This window comes from Mirounga angustirostris, unplaced genomic scaffold (genome assembly GCF_029215605.1).
Source record: "Mirounga angustirostris isolate CCGP_5_RB_7025 unplaced genomic scaffold, mMirAng1.0.hap1 SCAF_8, whole genome shotgun sequence".
Taxonomy (NCBI): Eukaryota; Metazoa; Chordata; class Mammalia; order Carnivora; family Phocidae; genus Mirounga; species Mirounga angustirostris.
Genome location: NW_026991716.1, coordinates 140,702,515 through 140,727,131, shown reverse-complemented (window position 1 = coordinate 140,727,131; position 24,617 = coordinate 140,702,515). Strand labels below are relative to the sequence as shown.

The 24,617-nt window shown below is 36.1% G+C and overlaps 1 protein-coding gene across 9 annotated transcripts in view; it reads right to left on the bottom strand.

Moving 5' to 3' along the window:
* Positions 1 to 5,144: 5,144 nt before the first annotated feature.
* Positions 5,145 to 24,617, bottom strand: part of QKI (QKI, KH domain containing RNA binding) — a 160,216-nt gene continuing 140,743 nt past the window's right edge. For 2 of the 9 annotated variants that reach the window (XM_064598334.1, XM_045865858.1), the window contains 4 exons: positions 19,707 to 19,794; positions 18,050 to 18,349; positions 15,229 to 15,303; positions 5,145 to 11,219 (listed from right to left, as the gene is read on the bottom strand). In XM_064598334.1, the coding sequence (XP_064454404.1) occupies positions 11,203 to 11,219; positions 15,229 to 15,303; positions 18,050 to 18,349; positions 19,707 to 19,794 (480 nt within the window). In that variant the 3' untranslated portion in view covers positions 5,145 to 11,202. Of the gene's footprint in view, positions 11,220 to 13,176; positions 16,087 to 16,779; positions 17,331 to 18,049; positions 18,350 to 19,706; positions 19,795 to 24,617 lie in introns of those variants that run through there. The other 7 variants (XM_045865859.2, XM_045865860.2, XM_064598333.1 and 4 more) reach the window with 7 other exon arrangements.

Sequence of the window (24,617 nt, the reverse complement as noted above, 5' to 3'; positions counted from 1 at the left end):
TAAAGCTCATTTTATTATACTGAGAATTTTCTAAGTCTTTAGGTCTCTCTAGCTTTCTCATGAACATATGCAGTGGCGTAAAATAATTTCCCCGTAGGTCAACTCTTGGTAAAATGTTCTACTGCTCTGACGCAGAAGTAGGTGACTAACGATTTATGAATAGAACACATATACTTGGTACCAGGAAGGCCAAAGATCGGGTCCTGTAGATAACAGCTTATGCTTTGTTCAGAAAAACAGATTCACTTCACTTTCTATTACCAAAAATTCTTATGAATTTCAAGTAGTGAAGCACGTGACATTTGCCTCGTTCTAAATATAGTAGGCAGTTAACAATATTAGTTTTCAAATCATGTTATATTCAACTCTGAACTTCCGCCTTTGAGCGGGCGATCACTCCTGGTGCCGCCTTCCCACACAGAGGCTGGTTCGCTTTGCCCGGATCCCCACCCCTGGTACAAAATGCATCCGAAATACTGCCGTCCACTCAGGTGGTGACTCCACTGTGAGCCGCCTGCCTCATCAATTGCCCCCAGTGACCCATTTAGCTATTGTCTAGATTCACTGGCGTGAGCGGAGAAACTCTGGGAGGCCCTGTTCTGGGGAACCAACCTGAGCCACGGGGGTTGGCGGCGGGGGCCAGGCCTCCTCGCAAACCATTTTCTCCCCCTTATTATTAATTTATCTCTGTAAAGACACATATTCCAAATTAACTTGCTGTGTTCGAATGTAATGTGGAATTGAAATCTTTGACAATGAATGCAGTTTGTATATTCCCTTTGACAAAGCACATAAACTCCTAAGGAATAGTTTGTTTCCAGTTTGGTTTGCAATACACCAGCTTTTTGACACTCGGACGCTTTTGGCAACATAAGCCCACGGTGCGACTGAGGATAGCAAGCTTATACTGCTCTAAAACATAAATTAAAAAATTAACACACAGCATACACATTATGCACTTATCTCCATGGTTTTTCATTTGTGGTCTCTTGTAAATATTTTACCTTTAAATTTCTTAGAGCTGTTTTGTTTGACGAACATTTAACTTAAGGGTGGCAGTAAAACATCTATAAATTTTGTTTCTAAAAATTCCTGTACAGTGGGGCAGACCTGGGTGGCTCAGTCGGTTAAGCGGCTGCCTTTGCCTCAGGTCATGATCTCAGGGTCCTGGGATCGAGCCCCACACTGGGCTCCTGCTTGGCGGGGAGCCTGCTTCTCCCTCTCCCTCTGCCACTCCCCCTGCTTGTGCTCTCTCTCGTGCTCTCTTTCAACTAAATAAAATCTTTAAAAAATAAAAATTCCTTGTACAATGAAAGATGTCTTCCATTAAAATTCCTTATAATGCTATCTACCCAGACCACATATTTGAGACTTATCAGTAACTAGAATAACAACAGCAAAATCTCCCAAACAGGTCACCAGGGGAGCATTTTTGAAAGGACATGGATATTCAATGTGTATGGTTTGGTTTCTGACTCTAAAGCATTAATCTATTTTATTACATGGTTTTACCATCTTTGGATAACAAAATTTATGCCCAAGTTTGGTTTTAATGCATTTCGATATAGAGAGAAATGGTTATTTCTGTTAACTTTATGTCACTGATTTTATTGAATCGTATACTGATCGTAGCATCTAGATTAACACCATGCATCCGATTCAGTTAAGGACTCAAAAAAGTTGACTGCAGAGCTGATATTCATCAATATGAGTAAAACACCGAGTGCAAGACAGACATGACTCCTGATGGGATACTTTTTAGTGTCTTGGATCTAACATTTGATTTTTAAAGCCATCGTTATATGATTTGGTCCCACAACAAACTTTTCTAATATACAGCCCACCAACTGTCCCCTGGCATTTCTGTATTTTAAGGTCATTACCACAGTTCGACGAAGAGTTTCTATACAAGAAATTTTCATAGGGAAAACAGGTAGTAATGCAGGCCATAAAGGAGAAGCAAGGGAGCCTCCTGGGCATAAAGATCGGAAGGCATTCCTTACCACCTGCTGAGATGGCTCATTGTGACGCTGTTACCCAACTCTCAAGAGAGCAAGCAGCTCCAAAGGGTAAGACAGACCTCACAGCAGAGTCAGGTTATCGCTTTGGGTCTGGTAGGATGACAAATGAAACAACACTTAAGAAATGGGAGCTCATGTGGTAACGAACCTCATTTTTTGATTTGTAAATTACTTAAATTTACATGGTTTTTTTCCTTTCCTTATATTAGCAGTGTTCGATTTGGTCCTGAAAGTGTACGCTCCTTGAAGTTAGGGGGTACTGAGGTACGGAAAGAATGAGCTCCCCAGTACTTCCTGCAACGATGCACGCTCTTGCTGGCTGCAGTTGATTGTGTATTGGCCTGGATGTGGAGTTCTACAGATAAAAATATCGCCCACGTATTCCAGTAATTAAAACAAGTTATGCCTCCTGGCAATTACTTCTTACTAGTTTTAGTTCGGATACAATCTATGCCATGTGATTCAACAACTTTTCTTTGCTGGCAAGTGTCTAGAATGGAGCCAAGGATGGGGACAGAGAATCCTCAGCACACTGTAACAAGCAGTTTGGAAAAATGTGGGTTAACGGCTCTTTGAAGGAGTCAAGATATATATAAAAGGACTTTCTGGTATTTATTAAATGGTTTACAGGCACTTGGCGGAGTCCACATCAGTGATTTTTGTTGAATAGTACAAAATCTCCGTCAAATACTCACATTCAGTGAAGATGCAGTGGCCTTTGGAGTACCGAAAACTTAAACTACATTTTTCCTTTTTCCTTTTGTGTGTCCCCTTGCCAGACTGGTTTTATTATGCACTCCAAGAGCAGTGGGAGGTATCTAATTCATTTTAGAACCGACAGTGATAATTTAGTGATGACAGACTACTTCCAGATGTGAAATCAGACTTTCCCAGTTTAATTTTTTCCTTTGACTTAAAAATCCAACTTTACTGCTAACAGCGCCACCCCCCCGCCCCGGGGGGGCAAACTGATGCTTAAACAGCAGTTTAGGCATCTGTATGTTCGATTTGTGAGTTTGGTTTTCTTCCGACATTCCAATTTAGACTTCAGAGTCTTAGGTAGGTGTGTTCATACGAACTCCACCCACTAACTTCAAGTTTTAAGTTTTCCCACCAACTAGAAATCTTAAGTTTAAGCTTTGAACAACTTTTCAGTGTTTTTTACCTCACTGAGAAAACAATGGGCAAAAGCAACACTCATTAACATAAATCATTTAATTAGAATGTATTCAAGGCAACCTTCCATTTACACTACTTATCTGTTTTAATTTTATAAGACAAAATTTAAAACACTGTGATTAAGAGCAGCTTTCAAAATTCAGGTTTCAAGCATAACCATGTTATTTTATTCGTTCCCAACCTTGATAGAAGTTCTAAGTAAATGAATGATCATGAAATTTTTAGTATCAACTCCAACAGTTCTGCAAGAAAATACTTGTGGATTCATCTGCAAATATTTTCTTCTCTTAGTATTTGATCTTAACCATTCTTTCCCATGACTTTCCTTAGTACCCAGTTAAGTAACCAGAGAATAAGTAATATCCAGTTACATAACAGGAGCATACATTAAAAAAAAAAAAAAGGATCAATAGTTACAATTTCATCCTAATTTTGAGATGCTCTCTGAAACTGTTGTATAGCACATATGTACAAGCACTTTTATGATGGTGTGTCCTCTATATACTTCACAAAATAGCATAACTGGAAAAACCTAATTTTAATATACATCTTCTGGAAAAGTGTAATCACAAACTATCACTAATATTTTCTTTTAGCTGTGGAGTATTTTTAACATAATTGTTAAATGTTCGATTAGTTTAACTGTCTTCTAACAAGACCACAGAGAGTTTCTATAAAGAGGTAGCTGGTAATTATAAAAAATTACATTAGGAAGGAAACCCAAATGTCATCTACTCCCTTCACTCACTCAATAGAAATTCCTCCCTAATATTAATATAACATGAATGATAGACTAATAATTTATTTAGAAACATACTCATCTGACTTTTCCAGGAAGAAAAAAATATTAAAACCTGCTTTACAAATTATACCTTTTGAGAAGCTAGTTTGATGCTTGAAGTCTGAATTATTTCTGGATCTGGTGAGGCAAGCTTAGATACCCACAGGAGCCAGGGAGATGAGGGTAAAAATTAAAGCAAGATGGGATGAAGGAAATCAAGTTAGTTGTGAAACCAAGGGCAGTAAGGAGTGTGTGTGTGTGTGTGTGTGTGTGTGTGTGTGTGTGTTGGGGCACGGGGCGGAGGAGGGGTGATGACAAACTGGGGGGTGCATGGTTTAAAGGGAGCATCAAAATTACTCATTTTCATCTCGATGGCTACCACCTGAGAATGCAGCCTTCAGCATTCTAGATATTTTGAAGTGCAGACCTTGTGAAAACATGTATTTTTAAGTCTAATCTTTAAATGATGGAAGGTAGTTAAAACAGCAGCCACACCGTATGGGCCAGATCAACCTCCCTCCATGGGCAGCTAGCATGCACATCTCGTGCTCTGGATCTCACCTCTGCCAGCTACTTTCAGAAGTGTGAGAAAAAAATACAGCCAAAGCCAAAGAGGGTTCTTGTGATCAGAAAGAAATTTGGAGATCACATGGACAAGAACTGGGAAACTGTAGGTACAGGGGAGTCATAAAACTTGGGTGTCAAGATGACATTTTAAGAGAACAGGTTTTAAACTACTGGAAACAATCTTTTTATCAGTTCTGCTTTGTTCAAGAAATTGAGGAGACTAGTCCTTTTCATAGGACTGGCAAGACCGAGATTTGGCAGCACTCCTTTTTCTTACGTGTAAAGACTACAAATTGTACCTGTTTCTCAATTAGAAATGGTAACTTGTTTTTTGTATGTACATCCAGCTGAGGACACTATAAAAGTCTGTTTATTGATTTCCTCTTCATCACTGAAATCAAGGCAAATAGTATAATCACCTTCCAGTTAAGTGGTAGAGCTCCATAATGTCAGACTATCTTTTCTTTTAAATTGTGTTAAAAGCATCAAAAACTAAAAAGGAAAATGTGCATTCTTATTCTGATGTTTCTGGAGGAGGGAGGGAGCGTAAGCAGCACTTTCAGCTGCAGTTGGCTTGACAGCATGAAGCATATGCATGTTTTCCAGTCGGGTTTATTGCACTTCATGTAGTCAGTCATACGTGGTTCTCCATTCACATGTGATTTGAGAGCTATGCAAACTTTTCTCTATATATACAATTTCCACAAGTAAAGTTCTAAATGTCTTATACACACCACTACAGTATAAACCATAAAGATGTATTTGGTAATCAAAACTTCTCAATAATAGCATTTAAAATTATACATATATTATATATATATATATATATATATATATATATATATATATAGTTTTTCACCCTGGGAGCTGAGCTTTTTCCACAAGGTGATGTCTTTTGCCAAGAAGGGAGAGCAAAATCATAAGCAATGCGAAATCAACATTGTGTTGCTATTTGCTGCACCTACCATCCACTTCTAATCTGAATTAATTCTTCCTCCTTGTCTCCCGCCCCTGGCAATTAGTGCAGCAGAAACACAGACAGGAGAGCACTATGCTTAGGTGAACCAGTTTGATTCAGCATTGAGTACCAGGTAGGCATAGAATTTTAAGTCTCTTTATAACAAAGGCATTTCAAATTAATTTTTATGAAAGAAACCACAGATAAAATTACATGTGTGTACCATATGAATATTTCTAAAAGTGTTGCCTATAAAATGTAATTTTTTTTCTATTTTAGATAAAGATATTAAGGGATTTGTGACAATGTTAAAAAAACTACCTTGGGCACTTCTAAAAAGTTTGTGAGTTGAAAGTTTTCTGAGTCATTTTTGCTATTATAATTTAGCATTACATTTCATTCTACTAAAAATCATTTGCTAGAAATCCTAAAATAGCTAACTGTTACAAAGGAATAAAGACAGACATTTTATCCCAAACAAGCAAATGAAAAACAACAAAAAACTGGAGAAACCCTGAAATGTCATATAGGATCTATAAAAGTGTTATTAGGCTTCAATGGTAAAGAAGATTCTTGATTTGGTAACAAGCAATTTCATTTAAACCTATTGTCTGCTTTCACTGCACTAGAAAATTTAGATCCTATTTAGTATTTTTAATTTTTTTTTTTTTTTTTTTTTTTTTAAGAAAACCCTAACCACCTCTTTTGTGTATGACCGTACGTCTTGCCTTTGTGAACAGGGTGCTTCAGCGGCTCCGGGAGGACTCTGTGTGTGTGCAGGTGGCCGTACTAGGGTGTGTGTATCTGCTTTCATGCTATGTTCGTCCCGACACTTTGCTCGAGAAAAACATGCTTAACTACTAAGTACATTTTTACCAACTTCTCGGCTGAAAGCTTAACTTTCAATCGTTTTGTCAAATGATAGCATAAAACAATAGACTTAGCATTTTATCGTTCTAAGAATTTGGTAGTTTCATTTTTAATACTATTACAACTTGTATTAAAATGGGATTTGTACTTTTTCCACCTTTTAAAAAGTCCTTTACAACTTTTCCAACATAAAAGGTGACATTATGACATACTTATACATGAAGTACCATTAACTGAAAAATGAGATGAGACTGTATTCAGAGGCTTCAGAGAATGTGTAGTGAGTTGCATAGAAATTCATCAATTTAAGTGACACGATACCATGATGCTTATGGATTAGCAGCTTGACAAGTAACTTCAAATTTTTACAAAATAATATATGAACTGTACGGCAATGAGAATGTTTACAGATAGTAGCATATTAAAGCTCTAACAGAAATACACGACCCCCCCATCAAATAAACAACTGTATTTGAGCCAAACATCTCTATGATTAAATTAGCTGCTATCACTATTATATGTAATTCATTTATGTAGATATTCTATGGGAATATATAAATATGGGAGTACTTTGACAGTCTGGTTAATAGCGTATCGGTATAGTTATGTCTTTTATAACATGTAACTTTCAGCCCCAAGTTTTAGAACTTTAAAATAAATAAAGTGTAATTTACAAAAATAAGCCATTATTTACAAACATAAAAATTCATCCTGAGAACTTATTATCCAGGAGAACTATTTCACAGAAAAGGAAATTACCAGTATCTGTGAAATAAAAATGTACCTCCAGAGTTAAAGAATTCATATGTGGAGATCAATTTACCTAAGTTGCAGCCAAGAAAAGCATGAAGATATTTAATAAATCTTAAATTGATTTGCATGCAAGAAATGAATGAGATGTAACTTCTCAAATGCCACTGTCATTCTCCCTTAAACTTCTTGTATTAATGGAGTATTCTGGCTGTATTTTGGAAGAGGGTGAGAGAGAAAGAACACCCCAGGAAAACTCAAGGATGCTGTCTCATCTCTCCCTAGGGGTTACAAGAAGAGAGAGGCAGGGTGCATCGTCATTATTAATGGCTTACTTTGGACTGTTCTGAGAAACAGAGCCACTCTACCTTTGGCTTTACCTGGTTGAGCCCCCCAACCCCTACCCCCCACCCCAAAAGGAACACCGGCTGGAACAGTTCAACACTTTATAAAGGAAAAGTGTCTGATTAAAACACAAATGTGAATAAAGACAAAGCCTCATCAGATTCTTTGCTTTATAATGTGACCATAAAATTACCTACTTAACAGAAATGAAAAGAAATGGTTCAACAAAGAATCAAACTGGTTTTCTGGGGTGTACCATTACAACGAACCTCTTTGCTCTTTACGCTGTGAGCAGACAGTGATTATTTTGGAGAAGGAAAAATAAGGAAGTGTGGAATTAGTAATGCAAGAGGCTGAAAGGCAAGTGGCAAGCCCAGAAGAATGCCTCAGACCGATGCTACCTTGTTCCCCATCTCTGCTGGCACCTACCCCCCAAGGGAAAAGGCCAGAATAACCAAAGCCATTTTAACAGGAGTGTGCGTAATTGTGAGCTGACAAACAACACAGAAACAAGTCACGCTATGTTATCTGTGGTCACGTTCTTCAGGGTTAGTCCAGTAACTCAAGACTTTACATTCTTTTGTCTTTATTTGTTTATTTTAATTAAACACGAAAAGGTTAATAAACAGACATAGTCCAGAGTTAGTAGGTTGGTATTATAACATTTATTAAAATAATGCTATGGGTTAATAGAAACAGCAAAGAACCAAAGAATTAAAATGCAAGCTATGTAAAATCCCAACTAAAACCCAAAAGTGTCTAATGTATTCATTCATTAGCTAACTAAAAGCCCAAGAAAGACAAGACACCCAATATAATAAAGTACTGCAAAACAATTGGCAATTTTCAGTTATCAAAATTGTGGATTCTGCATTTTGTATCCTTTTCTCAATCAAGAAAAAAATTCTTTTTGAATGTTATATAACATACATATAAAACAAGATAGAAAAATACATTATAAACTTGTAACAATGGCTGTAAATACATTATCTTACATGTTTCTCATAGGCAATAGGTTGGTTATGATACATACATAGCATGAAACTACTAAGATAATAAAGAATTGACAAAAATACAAGTCAGCTGTACGGTAACATACCAGCGACACCCCCGTCTACCCACGCTAAAAAATTACATAATACTGTCAGAAAAGAAGTCTTAAAAACTACATATTTTAATAAGAAATAAATTCAATAAAGAATGATAATACTGAGAACCAAGGCATTCAGAGATTTCAAAAGTCATGCTTTTTTTTCAGTTGATCCAAAATTTTATCAACTAAGTTTTCAAAAGTTTGTTCAGAGCCAACATTACTCATAAATGTCACACATTTATTTCATACATTTACTTTCTTCCCCATAAAAGACCTTTGATAAACATCTAAAATGTCCAGGTATAACGTAGTTGAGATGAAACTGGATCAAATACTGGTATTGTTTTTAAACTACTATCACCTCAAGTGTTTGAGTGTCGCAAATTTATTCAACCAACCAAACAAAATAAAAATCAAAATGGCACAGCATATATTGTAAATAAATCAAAACAACTGTATATGTAACAGAAAGACAAAGCAGTGGCACATTAAACCAACGCTAGCTGAATACGAAACAATGAATGTCTATTGCATAGTAAATAAACTGAAAACGGTTTCCAAGTGAGACAAGATGATGGAGGAGGTCACCACGAAGGTGCTTACTGAGCTTACTGCTGACCTTTGACTGTGAAGCCTTGAAGGTATGCAAGAGGGAATGAGCTGATGAGCTGGGGATCCACTGCCACTTGATATTTGCCACATCTGGTACTGAGCAGTTAAGGATTATTTAAGTGTTTAGAAGTAGTCGGCTCTGTGCACAAATTGCTTCAACTACAAAACTAACTGAATTTCATCAGAAATTGGAAGCTTAAACTCACAGGTAGTTGAGCATTTACATGCACAATGATGCCAGTTTTTGTTTTGTTTTTTTTTAAGTTTAAAAAAAAAAAGGTGTGTGGGGGGTGGGGGCCTCTTAGGTTACTTAAACCAGCAAAAAGATACAGACTACCCAAGTGATCTGGTCTGGTAGAAAGAAGTCTGATTAGATTTGGGCCACTAAAAAATACTGTTACCCAGAGTGAAAATCATAAAGATTCATTTTTGTGAAAAAGTTTGCTAAGAATACTATTATCTCCAATTTAATAAGAAAAAATCCAACACACCCCTCCTTCTCTGAATAAAATAAAGTTTTACTTTTGTCTGTAAACGTTCAGATCACACATAATTTTTATCTCAGAACCTGTGGGCTACTGTTTAAATATCACAATAACCAAAAGCACTCGATTATGATTTTAAAAGAATGGTGTTTTAAAACTTACTTGACCATTAGAAAAGTTATCAAATTTTTTCACAGTATCAGATTTGGCAAATTTCTATCAAGGTAACGTGGCAAAAATCATGTAATTCAAACCATCAACTCATTTGTCTCCCCTCAAATCTTCTTTCACATACTGGGCGGGCGACTGAGTAACATGCATTAACTTGTATTCTGAGGGAGGAGCTGATCTTACAAGACACTTGACTAAATGACCATGAAGGAAAATAAGGCACTTTCTTTTCTTTAGACTTATTCCAATACTTAAAAAATAAAAAAGAAAGACAAAAAGGCTCTTTTGGTCTTTTGTTTCTTGACAACCACCAGAAAAAATCATTTAATGAAATAAAGGGTTTCTTTGTTCTTTTTCTTTTTTTTTTATAACACTTGAAAGTATAAAATGCTACATTTCCAAAAATATATATATTTTTTTCTGCACCAGCACCCTTGTATAGTAAAAGTATCTACTTTTTGTTCATTTGTTTCAATGCACTACACTTTATCTACAATTTCATTACATGTATACAGCAAATAGGCAAGCATGGCTTTTACATCCTTAATGATTTTTTTTTCTATACAGGGAGGTTTTAAAAAAAATATTTGAACAGTTTGCCCAGTAATGTGACACATAATGCATGTACCTTGTTCTCATATACTTTTTAAAGGAGGTTGTAAAATAAAGGTTCAGTAATTTTAACTCAGATTATTTATCTTTTTAAAAATAGTGTTGCAGTTTTGTTCTTTGCATTACTTCTCAAAATTCCTTGTTTTTTCTCTCATGGCACACTTCTAATACTTCAAATTTTGGCAGGCAATATAAAAAAGGCTGCAACTTCTGCCCTTTGAGGGCACTGTAGTGACTAAACAGCGTATCAAATTTTGAATACTTTTTGAAATCACTTCACCAATGACATCCCTGACCAAAGGTTCATGCATGATGCATCATCACACGTTACATTCAGAGAGCTGTGACTCGCTATGAGAAGGTTCCTAGAAGTCTCTCACAGTAACTGCCTCTGTCACTGAGTAGTTAAGGGCCATCTGTCTCCCCTTCTGAAGTGAGGCCTTCTTACCGTTCGCTTAGGGTAGGACATGAGAAGATGATCAGTGCTGTGGGATGAATTGGGCCTTATTGCTTTACTACTATTCAGTGCAGGTTCTAGAACCACTTTCACCCAAACAGAAAGAAAAACCAAAAGCTGAGTTGGAGGACAACAATTTCTTTGTCTTTTGTTTGGTTAGATGGTAAGACGAACGGACAAAGTGCCTCAGCTCGCTGCACTGACGACAGGCAAGCAAAGGCGATTACCAGTTAACTGATCAGCAGGCAGGCATGGTCAGGTCATCATTGGGTGAAGAGTTCAGAGGTCAGAAGGTCATAGGTTAGTTGCCGGTGGCGGCTGGGTGGTTAGAAACAAAAAACAAAACAAAAAAAAAAAAAAAAAAAGAAAAGAAAAGATAGAGAAGAGATTAGTTTCAGCTAGTGACGGCTTAATGACAACATGAAAAACTAATCACAACTAATAAAAAAAAAGCATGTTTAATTCTGACAAACTGATTGACACCATCTACAGAATACAATAAAAATCATGACAGTTTCATATCATGATTTGAACAAATGAAGGAGAGCCCACTCCCACAAAAAAAAAAACCAAAAAAACAAAAAAAAAAACTGGTTAACAAGAAAAAATAGAAATAAAATACAACTAACAACTAATAGTTAGTAGCAGTCAATGAAGGAAACTGGAGAACAACAACAATGAATAGGTTTGATATACAGAATTCTGAAACAGTCAGTGCAGTTATCAGTATCTGACTGCTATTAAGCATTAGTATTCTCTCAGATGCAAGCATTAAAGCAACTATTAATGATGGATGTGATTATTAATAACTGATGATTAACAGAAATGAATCTAAAGAAATTTAAATTTCTATGAACAATTTGGTTCAACATAAACTCTGGGCCAAACAAGGTTTCTTTTGTTCAATAAATGTTTATTGCTTTTTCAATTATTCTATTTACAAACAACATGGAATTTCTTGGCCTTATGATACAAAGCAATACTAAACTGTAGTCTAGCAGTGTAGGCAACATCATGGGAACCAGAAAAAGGCCAGGCCTTTTGCGCTGGCCAACACTTTCCAGTTGAAAATACTATTTTACACATATAGAACACTTATAAAATGCACTTGCATGTAAACACTGTAAAATCCTGCCATTTAAAATTCTATACTCAAAAAGCTCTAAGTACATCAAAAAATAGAAGAAATTTCTAATTGATACCAATAAGGCATTTTAAAACTACAAACAGCTTTCTTTATTCAATTTCAAAGCTAATACTCTGCAAATACAATAAAATCTGACATTTCATATACATTCCTGCTTTATATTTTATATTTTAAAAGAAGCCACCTGTAAATACTATTTTCTTTTGCAAAACAACAAACAGAACAAAAAAAAATTAAAAAATTACAGTAAAACATAAAGTAGTTCTCAAGTGGAAAGTTATCATCCCCAGTGTCCTCGAGTTGTTCCTTCCTTATAAATCAACCTCTGTCACATTCTGCTTCACCAAACTTGGTCCACTTAACAGTAGTATGATTTTTAAGACTCATTCAACAGCTTAATTATTTCTACTATATTCTGAGGTTTGACAGAATTTTCTGTACTGTTGCCATTGTGACTAAGGCAGAGGAGATATGAATGAAAAAATATTCAGTGCAAAGGTAGATTCCATGCCACTTCATAAATCATAACCCAGCAGGTATAATGTTCACAGAGTTACTTGAAATGATCTATATAATGGACTGGCTTACTTTCATGTAACAAAAATGCTTTCTAGAGTCTATCATTTAGGATAGTTTATAAATACTACAAAAATACTGTTATCTTCAATGTGACCAAATCTTCCCTGAATTTCTTAAAATAAGTGGAATTTTATTTAAAACAAAAACTGCTATTCCAAAATTAAAGAAGAAAATAAATACTTAACACAATGTAGTCATACCACTTCATAGGAAGTACTCCCAAAATACAGAATCTTAAAGCATTTTTGATATTACTTTAAATTTTGATTAAAATTGTTTTAAGTTTCTTATGCAAATTATGCAAATGATGGTTTTTATAAAATCATCACTCAGAAAAATTCTGATTATGTTTTTGTGTGTGTGGAATACATAAACAAAGCAAATTACCACTTATATATATATATATACCAGTACACCTAGAATACATCCTCTGCCAAGTCCTGGCCTCCTACAGTACACACAGGTGTGTCAACCGTGCAAAATCACTTATGGTTCATTACAACTAAAAAGTCAGTTGGTCTTTTACAGGCTTCAAATTCAGGTTTGAAATATGTGTAGAAGTGGGTTTATTTTTAGTAAAGAACTAGATATATTTGTCAACCATGCAGTACTCTAAATACTTATATAAGATTACATGGTTATATGTCCAAGGGCTGAGTTTCCTTGCATTAAATGAATGCTTGTTCTTCCCTTCAAAAATTAAAAAAGAAAACAAAACCTCAAAAATAGAGAAAACAGTAGTATCATAAAATAATTTAAATGAAGGACTTCAGACATCTCCCTCAGACCCAATGAGTGCATACGGTGATATAGTAACAGCAGTATACAAGTATTCTGTTATGTAAAGAAAATAAAAAAGGGAGCACTTCGGTTTGCTGACATTGCATTTTGAATAAAAGTGACAAGACTAATAAAAAAACACATATAACTACAAAAGAGCCATGCATGGAATGTGTTGTCATTTCCAAACACTATAAAATCTTCCTAATATTTTCAACTATCTCAAGGTACTGCAGCATTGAGTAGCCAATAATTATTGTGTTAAAACAAAATTATGAGAAATCTCCTAAAAGGGGCAGAAAGGGAAAGATTAACAGAAGAAAAACTACTTTAAAATACTCTTTCAAACTATTTCGGACATTAACAATGTGGAAAAAAAAAGCTTCAAATTATTCATGGAATTATCTGGTTTCCTTGGAATCTGAAGTGACTTAAAAAAAAATTTCCTCCTTCACTAGGAGGCTTGTTCTGCAAGAAGGTGGTACATACACTTGTACATGACACACCTACAAGGTGCTTTATAGTCACCGATCATCACTGAGCTTGGGGTCTATTTATTTTGATCACTGAATAATCACAAGTAATGTATGTATTAGTTAAAAGTCTTCAAGGCTCTTTAATTATGTATGACGCTAAATAAATATCATCAATGTCTTTGGAAGGTATTTTATTCTGATGTGGACAACAGCTGTGTCCAATACTTATCATCAGTATTCAGGAGAACCATGTGAGGCAGGTAGGTCGTTCATAGGTTCATAGAAGATGTAGGACAGGAGTGTAAATTCCATCACTTTTCCCACTAATTACTAGAGAATCTGATCAACTTAATTAGTAAGTAATAAATGTGCCATAATAGAAGCTTGATAAAAATCTTTTTCTACCTTGCTTCGGATTCTTACCCTGTGATGACAAACTTAGAAAACAATTCAATGTCAATAAACCGAAAATATCACTCCTCAAAAACATAAATAATTTATAATAGGGTCCAAGGGCATATACAGGACACAAATTACAAATGTTGAAAAGGAGAAAAATGAAGACTTATTTTCCAGTCACAGGTTACTCAAAAAGGATATTCAAAGCTGGATTCACGTCTCCACAGAACTTTAAGAGATAGTTTACCTTCAGATAATATATCTTAGCAGCAAATGACAAAAATCAAAGGATCCATTTTGGCAGGAAAATGTTAAGAGTAAAAGGGAATTGATTTTCTCATTTATTAAAAAAAAAAATCCAACTGCATCAAAGTTATCTTCACAGTCCTTATTTTTGTTGCTTTCAGCTGAGTACTTGACATGTATAACCTCATGTTTACACAGTGGCTCAAATATCTTATGAAAAAGGAAAATGGAAACTAAATCTTCAGTTTTCTCCTCAAGGACACAGGAGGCATATATTCCTTTACTTCTCTCATTAAAGCACCATCCGCTCAGTTCATTTGCAAAACCAACCCAAAATTTCAGAACAAAGGTAAATTTTAGCAAAAATTACGACTGAAAAATAATTAAGGCGACATCAAAATTTAACAGCTCCCCAAATGGACTAATTTATGTTTTAGTAGGAATAAATCACAGGACATACTTATATAGGATTTAATAAGTTAAAATAGGGAGCAAAAAAAGGGGGGGGTAAGAGAGGAAAGAAAGAAAAGGAAAAAAAAATCCCAACCCTTAAATCTGCCAATTATGACATACCAATTTAGAAAAAGCAACGAAATGGTGTGCAGGTAAGCAGTTGTATTTTCCCATCAGGGGTGGTGTTGCAAACTCTATGGACACCCAACGCATTTCTTATAAACAAGAACTGCAGAACTAAACTAACCTCGGTCTGCGGTCACAATCCTTTGGTAAGGATGGACACGCATATCGTGCCTTCGAACTTTAGTAGCCACCGCACCTAGTTAAATTGCAATTACCAAGACAAAGTTAGAAAACATTCACAAGGGAAAAGAAACATTAACAGCAGGTTTATCAAAATGGATTTCAAATGTTCATTTACTACAAAAGGTTCATTTTAAGAAACACGTTAAGGCACAGTAGTTTTAAAATTAGCCATAGTATGTTGTGTATATACGCGTCTATTAATATTGCATTCATTTCAAAATCTTGGCCTTAACCTTTTTTATCCATTCATTCACGATCCCAAGTTACAGTATTTCATGAACTCTACTAGATCCAAACATATTTAAGCTTTACTAGTCACATATTCACTGAAGTGCCTTTCTCGCAGCAGGACCACTTAAATAATGCCATGTTTAATACTGACAATTATTTGCTAACCTTAAGACCACTTCCAGAGTTTATCACTTAAAAAGGTTTAAAAGCAATTCTTAAAGCCTACAGATTGTGGTTTTAAACTTTGAGTCAATAAGTATGAACTGCAATGAATTAGGTGATTAGTAAAGCAAACAGTATAGTACACTTAGCAGTCAGTATACTACTGTACACTCCTTTATAAATTACCGTTACTTTGTAAGATTACAGACTAAACCAAATTAATAACATACTTTTACTTTCTATCAGTGTGCAAAAAGTGCAAGTAAGTCACTGACTGCTAGGCTAAGCTTCCCCCCCACCCCCCTGGAGGCTGCTGAGACTAAGCATTTGTTAAATTCAGATCTGATGAGGGTTCAGTTAAGACCGTTCTTGAATTCTTAGCCTTTCGTTGGGAAAGCCATACCTAAAGATAAAAGGAAGGGAATTAAAAATTAGTCATCAATGAAGACTTGATGCTAATACCAATCTCCTCACTACCACCAACACACATGTCTGCATCTGTTTTGAAGGGCACTGCTTATTTTAAAATAATATGATGTGAAACTTGATATATATCATGCATGTTATCTGTGTGCAAATTTATTATAACTTAGCAATTTGAAGTAATGTTCTCAGTTCTCCAAGTGCTCAACGTCATGTTTTACTGCTTAGGTGGCAAAGCGAGAAATAGGATTGATAATGGATTTTGGTCATTTAGTACTCATTATTATTCATTTTATGAATGCCAATTAGGTATCTGTACATTTTGCTTTTGTCAGTCTAATAATTATTAGAAATAAAAATTTCCCAACACAACAAAAAACACATTGCTTAAAATGAGAAACTGCAGTGCCTCTTGCTGTTTCTAAGCAGTAAACTGGTCCATCACCCCTTTTTCATTTTAGATAAACTAATCTTAGACAAGTATAATTCCACGAGGCAAAATCAGCAAGATCTTGCACTGAGTGCTGGAACAGCAGCTGGTGGCTAAGAGTGCCAGCCCTGCAGGAAGCAACAAACTCCTCGACCAGACGCTGTGCGTGCAGCAGAGAGGAGCTCTGGGGAGAGGAGCAGGCATGGGGCCACAGGACAGAGCGTTAACAGAAAGGAAAACGTAAACAGGTTACATGTTACATGTTATTTTAAAAATGCTTCAAGAAATGTGCAACAGAAACAAGCTTCTCATAGACAATTCTGTAGTATAATTCTGACCTGTGATACTTTATACAATGATTTAGAGATAAACGGAAAACATGTACAATAAAATGTATTTGCTCATGAAACAAAAGGCACCTGAGTGCATGCACACACACAGATAACATACAGAGCATCGTGGCTTTCTTTAATTGTTGAACAATGAATTCTCAAGTTTAAATCTTAGTGTCCAGGTTCATAAAGACTTTCAAATTTTTATAAATCAACATTAATGCTGGAAAAAAAACCTTAAAAGATCAAAGTCCTAAGAGTCAACAGCATGCATGCGGCACCAAGGTCATACACAATTCAAGGAAAAAAGGATTCAAATTCTGTCTGGTAAAACAAAGGGGCAGCACGGAAACACTTTGTCCCACATTGACTGGTCGTGTTATAACAGCTGCTGTATTCTAGTCCTTCATCCAGCAAGTCAATGGGCTGAAATATCAGGCATGACTGGCATTTCAATCCACTCTATAAAAAAAAGGCATCAGTAATGTCTTTTTCAAGCACACCACTTTTTGTTCATGTAAAACCAAGCGTTCATAGTATGATCTTAATTTTTGCCTCAAATGTGACTCTAAAACAGTGACTTGGTATTTTCTTATCAATTCCATACTGTACTACTGAAATTAGAGGAGTTTCCCTTATGTCTGATATTAACTAGAACTTCAAAAGAGAAAAACTGAGGAAACCTGAAGAAGCCAACTAATTCACCTGGTCTCTCTCATATAAAATGTGATTACAAATATTAGAAAACACACAGACAATAACAGCAGTTTTTAAAAAGATCTCAAAATACTTCCACACAGAAATTTAAAATTTAGTTGACAATTAAATAACTCCCTAAGACAAAAGGAATCTAATTGTAGGCAGTGGAGCCAACAGAGGGGATAGGTCTAACTCAGAACGACCACAGTGATGTCAATGGTGAAAAGTATTGTCTGTTTAAAATGTTTACTGATTTACCAAAAGCGAATTTGAGTTACCAAAGAGAATCTGAGCACAAATTTAAGGTGCAATTCTTTAAAAGGGGAGTCATTAAGAGAGGCTGAAATAAAACGAACTTCAGGCTTCTGTCTTCCTAATGGAAACCTGTCTTGACTCTCTAAAACTAATACAATCATTTCAAAGTCTGAGGCACAGAAGTTATGAAGAAAAATACTAGCAGCCACACGGGGAGAACAACTTACCTAATACACCACTAGGTTCAATAGGATACTCAAGGATTGATGTAGCTGGTGCCAACGTGTAGGGGTACTCATAGGGTGTGTAGATCAAACCAGCTTCGGGCCCCGGAGGAACTATTGCAGCAGTCGGGTGAGGAGTTCCGTTTGGCATGACAGCGGTCTGTATCTGTCTGATCAAAGGCATTATGGTAGGGCCAGCTGGCGTAGGGGTACGCAGGGCAGCTGGTGGGAGAACAGGCGCGGGCCCAGTGATAATCCGTGGAGCAGCCTGGGCTGTTGCTGCAAGAGAAAAGGCAAGGGCTGCTACAGTAAGCAAAGAAATGTAGGAGGAAGTATAGAGACAGCAGTATAAAATATGGAAAATGAGAGGGAAGTAGGAAAAAGAAAGGAAAAGCAGGAAAGAAGAAAAATAAAAGGAAATCATTAGTACATGCGCTGATCACACAAAATGCCAAAGCACACCGATCAAATGCAAACAGCTTCCCCTTTCCCAGTGTGATTAAGAATAAATGTGCAAAAATTATCAAGCCACTGTATAAAAAAAAATCAACAAAAAAAGAATGATACCATTAAAATAGGTTATATTTAGTTCATATATTTGATACATCTATGTTTTTAAGATCTCATGAGACTAAAGGTACATGCAGAAGCACATGAAAACACTCGCATTAAAAGATGTTAAAAAATTTTTGGAATTGGGAGTCCACAGAAATACAGTTTTGGTTTATTTCTAAAGAATAGCTTAAGTTTCAAATTAAAAAAAGAATAATTTTTACTGTATTAACCGACCGACTACTAGTTTTATATGAATTTCCCGCATCTGTAATGAACTTCATAGAAAAGACAATATAAAAAATGTCCCATTCCTAAATATAAGACTATTAATGATCTACTCATTCTCATGAATAAATTAAAGCCAACCATTTTGTAAAGCAACCACTTCTGAACCCACTAAACTGCCTATACTTTGGAAAGTTGGCTAGGACTTTAAAATTCTACTTCTTTTAAAAAAAGCTAGTAATTTAAATGGAGATTATGTTCATTAAAAGACTTGTGAACTTTCAATTGCCTCAAAATATAAAAAAGCAATCCTCTTCAAGTTTATGAAAGCATCCACAGATATATCTAAAAGAAAAATGGGATTAAATATATTTTTACCACCTACTGCTCTCTGTGAACTCATTCACATATGAAATCAACAGAGAAAAATACTGGAGGGGAACATTAGCAAGCAACGTGAAAGGAGAGAATTTGACAGAAGGGTCACTGCTTTCAGATACATTCCAAATTAGCTTTCTAAAAAAAAAAAAAGTTTTAAAAAAATTGTCTTTTGCATAAATATAACAAAGTAAGTTAGAAGCCTTAAATCTGTAGTTAACAGAATAGGAAATTTCCTGAAATTCTTAAATTTAGAAGTTGAGATTTCACCAAAATAATAAAGTGTATAAACCCAAAACTTAGACATGCTGGCATAAAATAAAGGAGAATGTTCCCAATTCATGAAAGCAGTAAAAATGGGACTGTTATTCCGTATCAAGTGATGATTATTTCGACTCTTCACTTTGTATAACTGTTCATGTGTTGCGCTGCCAAAAGGAGAAAGGTTTGTGGACTAAACAGCTGATATGGCTATAACCATGGACCTCAGTCTCATTCTTACGTGATTTAATGTTGGCATCTCTGTAGGTGCCATTCAGAATTGCAAGCTCCATCAGCTGCATCTTCTTCAGGCTGTCTTCTCCCTCTGCCTATACATGGAAAACACAAGAGCAGTAAGCACTTAAGACGGTCCACGTACATCACAGCCATATTTACTCACAAGCCTTAAAATAAGGAATATGTGACTATAGCCTTCTGCTTCAATCAGGGGAGAAGGGAAAAAAAAAAAAAAAAAAAGACCAGGGAACCAAAAGGTGCTGACACACTGATAAAAAGGTACTCTCAACTACTGCTAGCTACATTTCTGTGTGGAAATTTTTTTGTTTGTTTGTTTTTGTTTTTGTTTAGATTTTATTTATTTATTTGACAGAGAGAGACACAGCGAGAGAGGGAACACAAGCGGGGGGGGGAGAGGGAGAAGCAGGCCCCCCGCAGAGCAGGGAGCCCAATGCGGGACTCGATCCCAGGACCCTGGGATCATGACCTGAGCCGAAGGCAGTCGCTTAACCGACTGAGCCACCCAGGCGCCCCATGTGTGGAAATTTTTTATGTAAAGTACACAATGATTTATTAAAGTTTCCCAAAAAGCTTTGCTAAATAGAATAAATAAAATGTTAATTAAGATTAAATATAGAAATTTATTCTCTTCAGCATCATTTTGTAGCAGATTCAAAAACTCAATGTGCTCATTAAAGGGGAAAAAAACCACCAACAACGCATAAAAATACAAGCAACCCCCTCTCCCCACCAAACTGGGATTTTAAACATATATGACGGTGGTATTCACTTATGAGAATTTTCTGTTTAATTTTCTAAAAAGGAAAGTTTAATAAAATCACAATCATAAGAATTTCTAAAATTTGAATATATATTCTGCTCTCTTATGCCAACATCCTTCTCTCCCCTCAATTAGTAAATACTATCATCATTCTAAAGCAAATCTATCTCTAGGGCCACCATATAATGCATTGTCCAACCCAGGAGACATTTAAAAGTTCTTAACAACTATGCGACGGTGACAGGCTTAAGAAAACCAGGATTGTCTATGGCCATCAAAATGTTTGGCCATCCCATTTACCTTGGACTTGCCCTACCCTTTTGGTTGACTGTTGTCACCCTTGTTCTAGTCATTATTGGTGTATTATCAAAACTACTACAATATTATGTTTTTGTTATCTGTTCTCCAATCAAGCTATACAACAGTAAGATTAACTGCACAGAACACAACTTTTCTTCTTAATGTTCCTTAACATTTTCATGTCTTAAAACCCTTCATAGTTTCTTGCTATCTAAAAATACAAACCATTTAAGCTATCTGTGGATCTGGACCCAAATTACCTTCTCAAGTTAAAGCAATTAGTCTTCTACTATATTTTACACCTATCTTATACTATAAATCAAATCAAATCACTCCATGTTATGCATCTCTGTGCATATTCCTATTTCTCCTATCTTGAATGCTCCTCTGCACTCCACTCTACCCTCCTTCTAAATCCTACCTAATCTCTGCAAACCCCAACCTAACTTCTACCTTCTCAAAGGGCCACCCTGAGATTACACAGTTTCTACCTTGATTTATAGTTTCATGGACATCACCACTACCAAAGTAAGTTCCTTGAGAATAGAGCCTATTTCTTATTTATCACTGCCTATATTCCCATTCACCTTGTCCCACAAGTTATTTTTGCTAGGACTTCCAAATGATTGATACAAAAAATCTTTATTTCCAAATCTCAAATGTCTAAATCCTACAGGATAAGCATTAGCTACAGCAAAAGAAAGCAGCAGATGAAGGTCCATTTACCAAGGTTCTTTCCTGAAGATGGTGGTAGAAGATGTAGAACTATGTACCACTCACATATTTTATGCATTATCTAATCCTCAGTACTTAGTATTTAAAAACAAAGTAACCCAATGACGCTTTTTTCTGACCTAATTCAGAAAGGGGCAGGGCCAGACGACAAGCTTCTCTGTCCTCCTTTCCTACTGCAACTGTCAATGATACACAAAACTCTGTCCCTGGCACTGCAGCAGCAGAAAGGGCCCCATAATTTATAGTAAACAGAACGGCTCAATTGGCTTTTAATAAACCACAAAGAATTAAAAAGATGAGTGAAAACATGAAGACAAAGTTTAAGGTGTCACTGCCAACTTTTCAAAAACCTCCTTTGGAGGAGAAAACAGAAAAGATACCCGAACGCCTGTGGAATTACTATTCCTTGACCCCTCTGAACTTGTACAAAGATGACTGAGAAAAAAGTGAAGTAGTAAGATTTCTTTGAAAGCCATAGCAATTACTTGTTAATGATAAAAATAAGTAAGCATCAGCAACAAAAGGGACAAATGAGCAATCCATTATCTAACCCAAACTCCTTAAACTTGTTCCCTGAAAACCAGTGATATTAAAAACTCAAGTCATCTCAAACTCAAATCTATATATAATAATAGAATACCAGAAGCACAGAAATTATGCAATAGGTATACCTTCTTCACTTTCAACAGTGAAACAATGGTGCATGTTTGAAAATACCAAGTAAGAGACAGAAATAAAGATGGAAGAAGTGATGTGGTCAGAGTGCTGTAGAGGGAAGAGGTACTAGAGTGCATGTTTTCACCCAACTGTTCTTTTGGATAACAATATAACCACACTCATTAGCTGGTGATGCAGTGTTACCAAAGAGAAAGATGATGGAAGAAATACATGTGTGCACATCAGGCAGGGTTCGTGCACGTAGAATGTACATATGTGCCTTTTACAGGTGCAGATGTAGTGTCATCAGCAGAGCCCACCCCTCCCCCCCCCGCCCCACCCAAGAGGAGACTAAAACCCAGAGCAGCAGAGCTCTCACTAGGCAGCAGCAAGGGACTCTGCCACAATGACCTCGCTGGAGGCCACTGAGATCCACAAGTTATGAATTACAGTATGCACACTGATTACATCACATTATGGCGGGCTACACTACACCTCCTGGCAGAGCACAAAATTTAGCTGCGAAGGCTGGTAGTCTCACTCCAGAATAAGCTTCACTCTGGCATCTTCATCACTTCTCCCCACCTCGCCCGCCGTTCTGTACTTATAGAGCATGATGCTGTTGTCTCAAGAGTTTGCAGAGTTCATTACAGAATTACTCTAACACAGAAGTGGTTATTTAAACCTTCTTGTCCTGGTTTTGTCAATGAAACTTGACATCATATTCCTGCCTGAATGCTGTTGAAGGGGTATGCCATCTGTCTTTCAAATATAACTCCAGATAAGAAAATGTGCTAAGGGGCGCCTGGGTGGCTCAGTCGGTTAAGCGGCTGCCTTCTGCTCAAGTCATGATCCCTGGGTCTTGGGATCGAGTCCCACATCCAGCTCCCCGCTCAGTGGAGAGCCTGCTTCTCCCTCTCTCTCTGCCTGCCTCTCTGCCTGCTTGTGCTTTCTGTCAAATAAATAAATAAAATCTTAAAAAAAAAAAAAAAAAAAGAAAATGTGCTAATATCTTAGGTAATTTCTACTAAGTTTTTTCTATAGTCCAGAGGCTCTAGAGCTTTTACTAGCCAGGCTTCGTATCAGTTTATTTGATGTTTCCTCTTCTCTCAAAGATAAAAGCTGATCAAATATGGCATCCTGAAATCATACATCTCAACTCTAGACATTTCTAAAGGCATTTTCGTAGAACTTGCACAGGAACAAACCCCTTATAGAGATGGAACACTGGCTTTTCCTTCTGTAACAAAAGAAGCTGTTCTTAACCAACCCAACCTCAGGTCATAAAAGGTATTTTATAATGCTGAATCAAAGTGGTCATCTAGAACTTTATAAATCCTCATTTCTCAAGTATTTGCTCTATATTTTAAAATCCGAGATATAATTTATATGCAGTGAAATCCTGAGATCTTAAGTGCAACATCCAGTCAGTTTTGATGAATGCACATCAAGTCACAGGATGGTTCAATCAACTCAGAAAGTTCCGTTGTGCCTCTTCTCACGCAAGATCCTCCTCGCCCTCTGCCTCCAGAAACCCCCGATCTGATTTTTATCACCAGTTTGCCTATTCTAGAATTTCATGTAACGGAATCACAGAGCATATACTCTTTGTCCCCTCAGCATTATTTGTGAAACTCTTCCGTACTGTTGCAGGGTCAGCAGCACAGCTCTTTGACAGCTGAGTAGTAGTTCATTTATTTATTTACCCATTCTTCTGCTACAGACACTGGGATGTTTTTGGATATTGTGCATAAAGCCACTGTGAAAATTCTCATACAAGGTATTTTTGTGAATATAGTTTTTTACCCTCCATTTCTTGAAGACACATCTAGAGGTGGAATTGCTGGGTCATAGGATAAATGAGTATTTCTCTCATAGTTTGTATGAAAAGCATTATGTAAAGGTTACTGAAACATTATGAATAACATACCTCTGAAACATAAAAGTTTAAAAAATATAACAAAGACCTGCTAACTTCTCTATAGGTCCATTGCCCCATATCTAAAACCTGTGGCATCAGAAGTATTTTGAGAATTTTTCAGATTTGTATAAAGACAGTATACCAAGGATTACCTAACATCCCTGATGGGTCTGGAGGAATACTCCAATAATCCAATCTGTGATAAACATAAAAATACACTAAGTAGGATAAAGACAGATTATTTTTCTTTTCCTTTCTGAACTTCTTGGGGGTTTACAATTATGGAAGACAGATTATGAACCTGAATAAATAATCTAGGCATATATTATAATAAATTACAGCTACGGTACCAGCTATGTTTAACAACTGTTAATGTGACAGAATTAGGTCATGGTTAATACTAGATTGAGAGTGCAAAGGTCTTAACATTTTAAAGCAGAACGATTTATACACTGCTACACCTTAGATGTCAGATTTTCATCATCTAAACATTTATGCTTTATAACACATCTATGGCAATG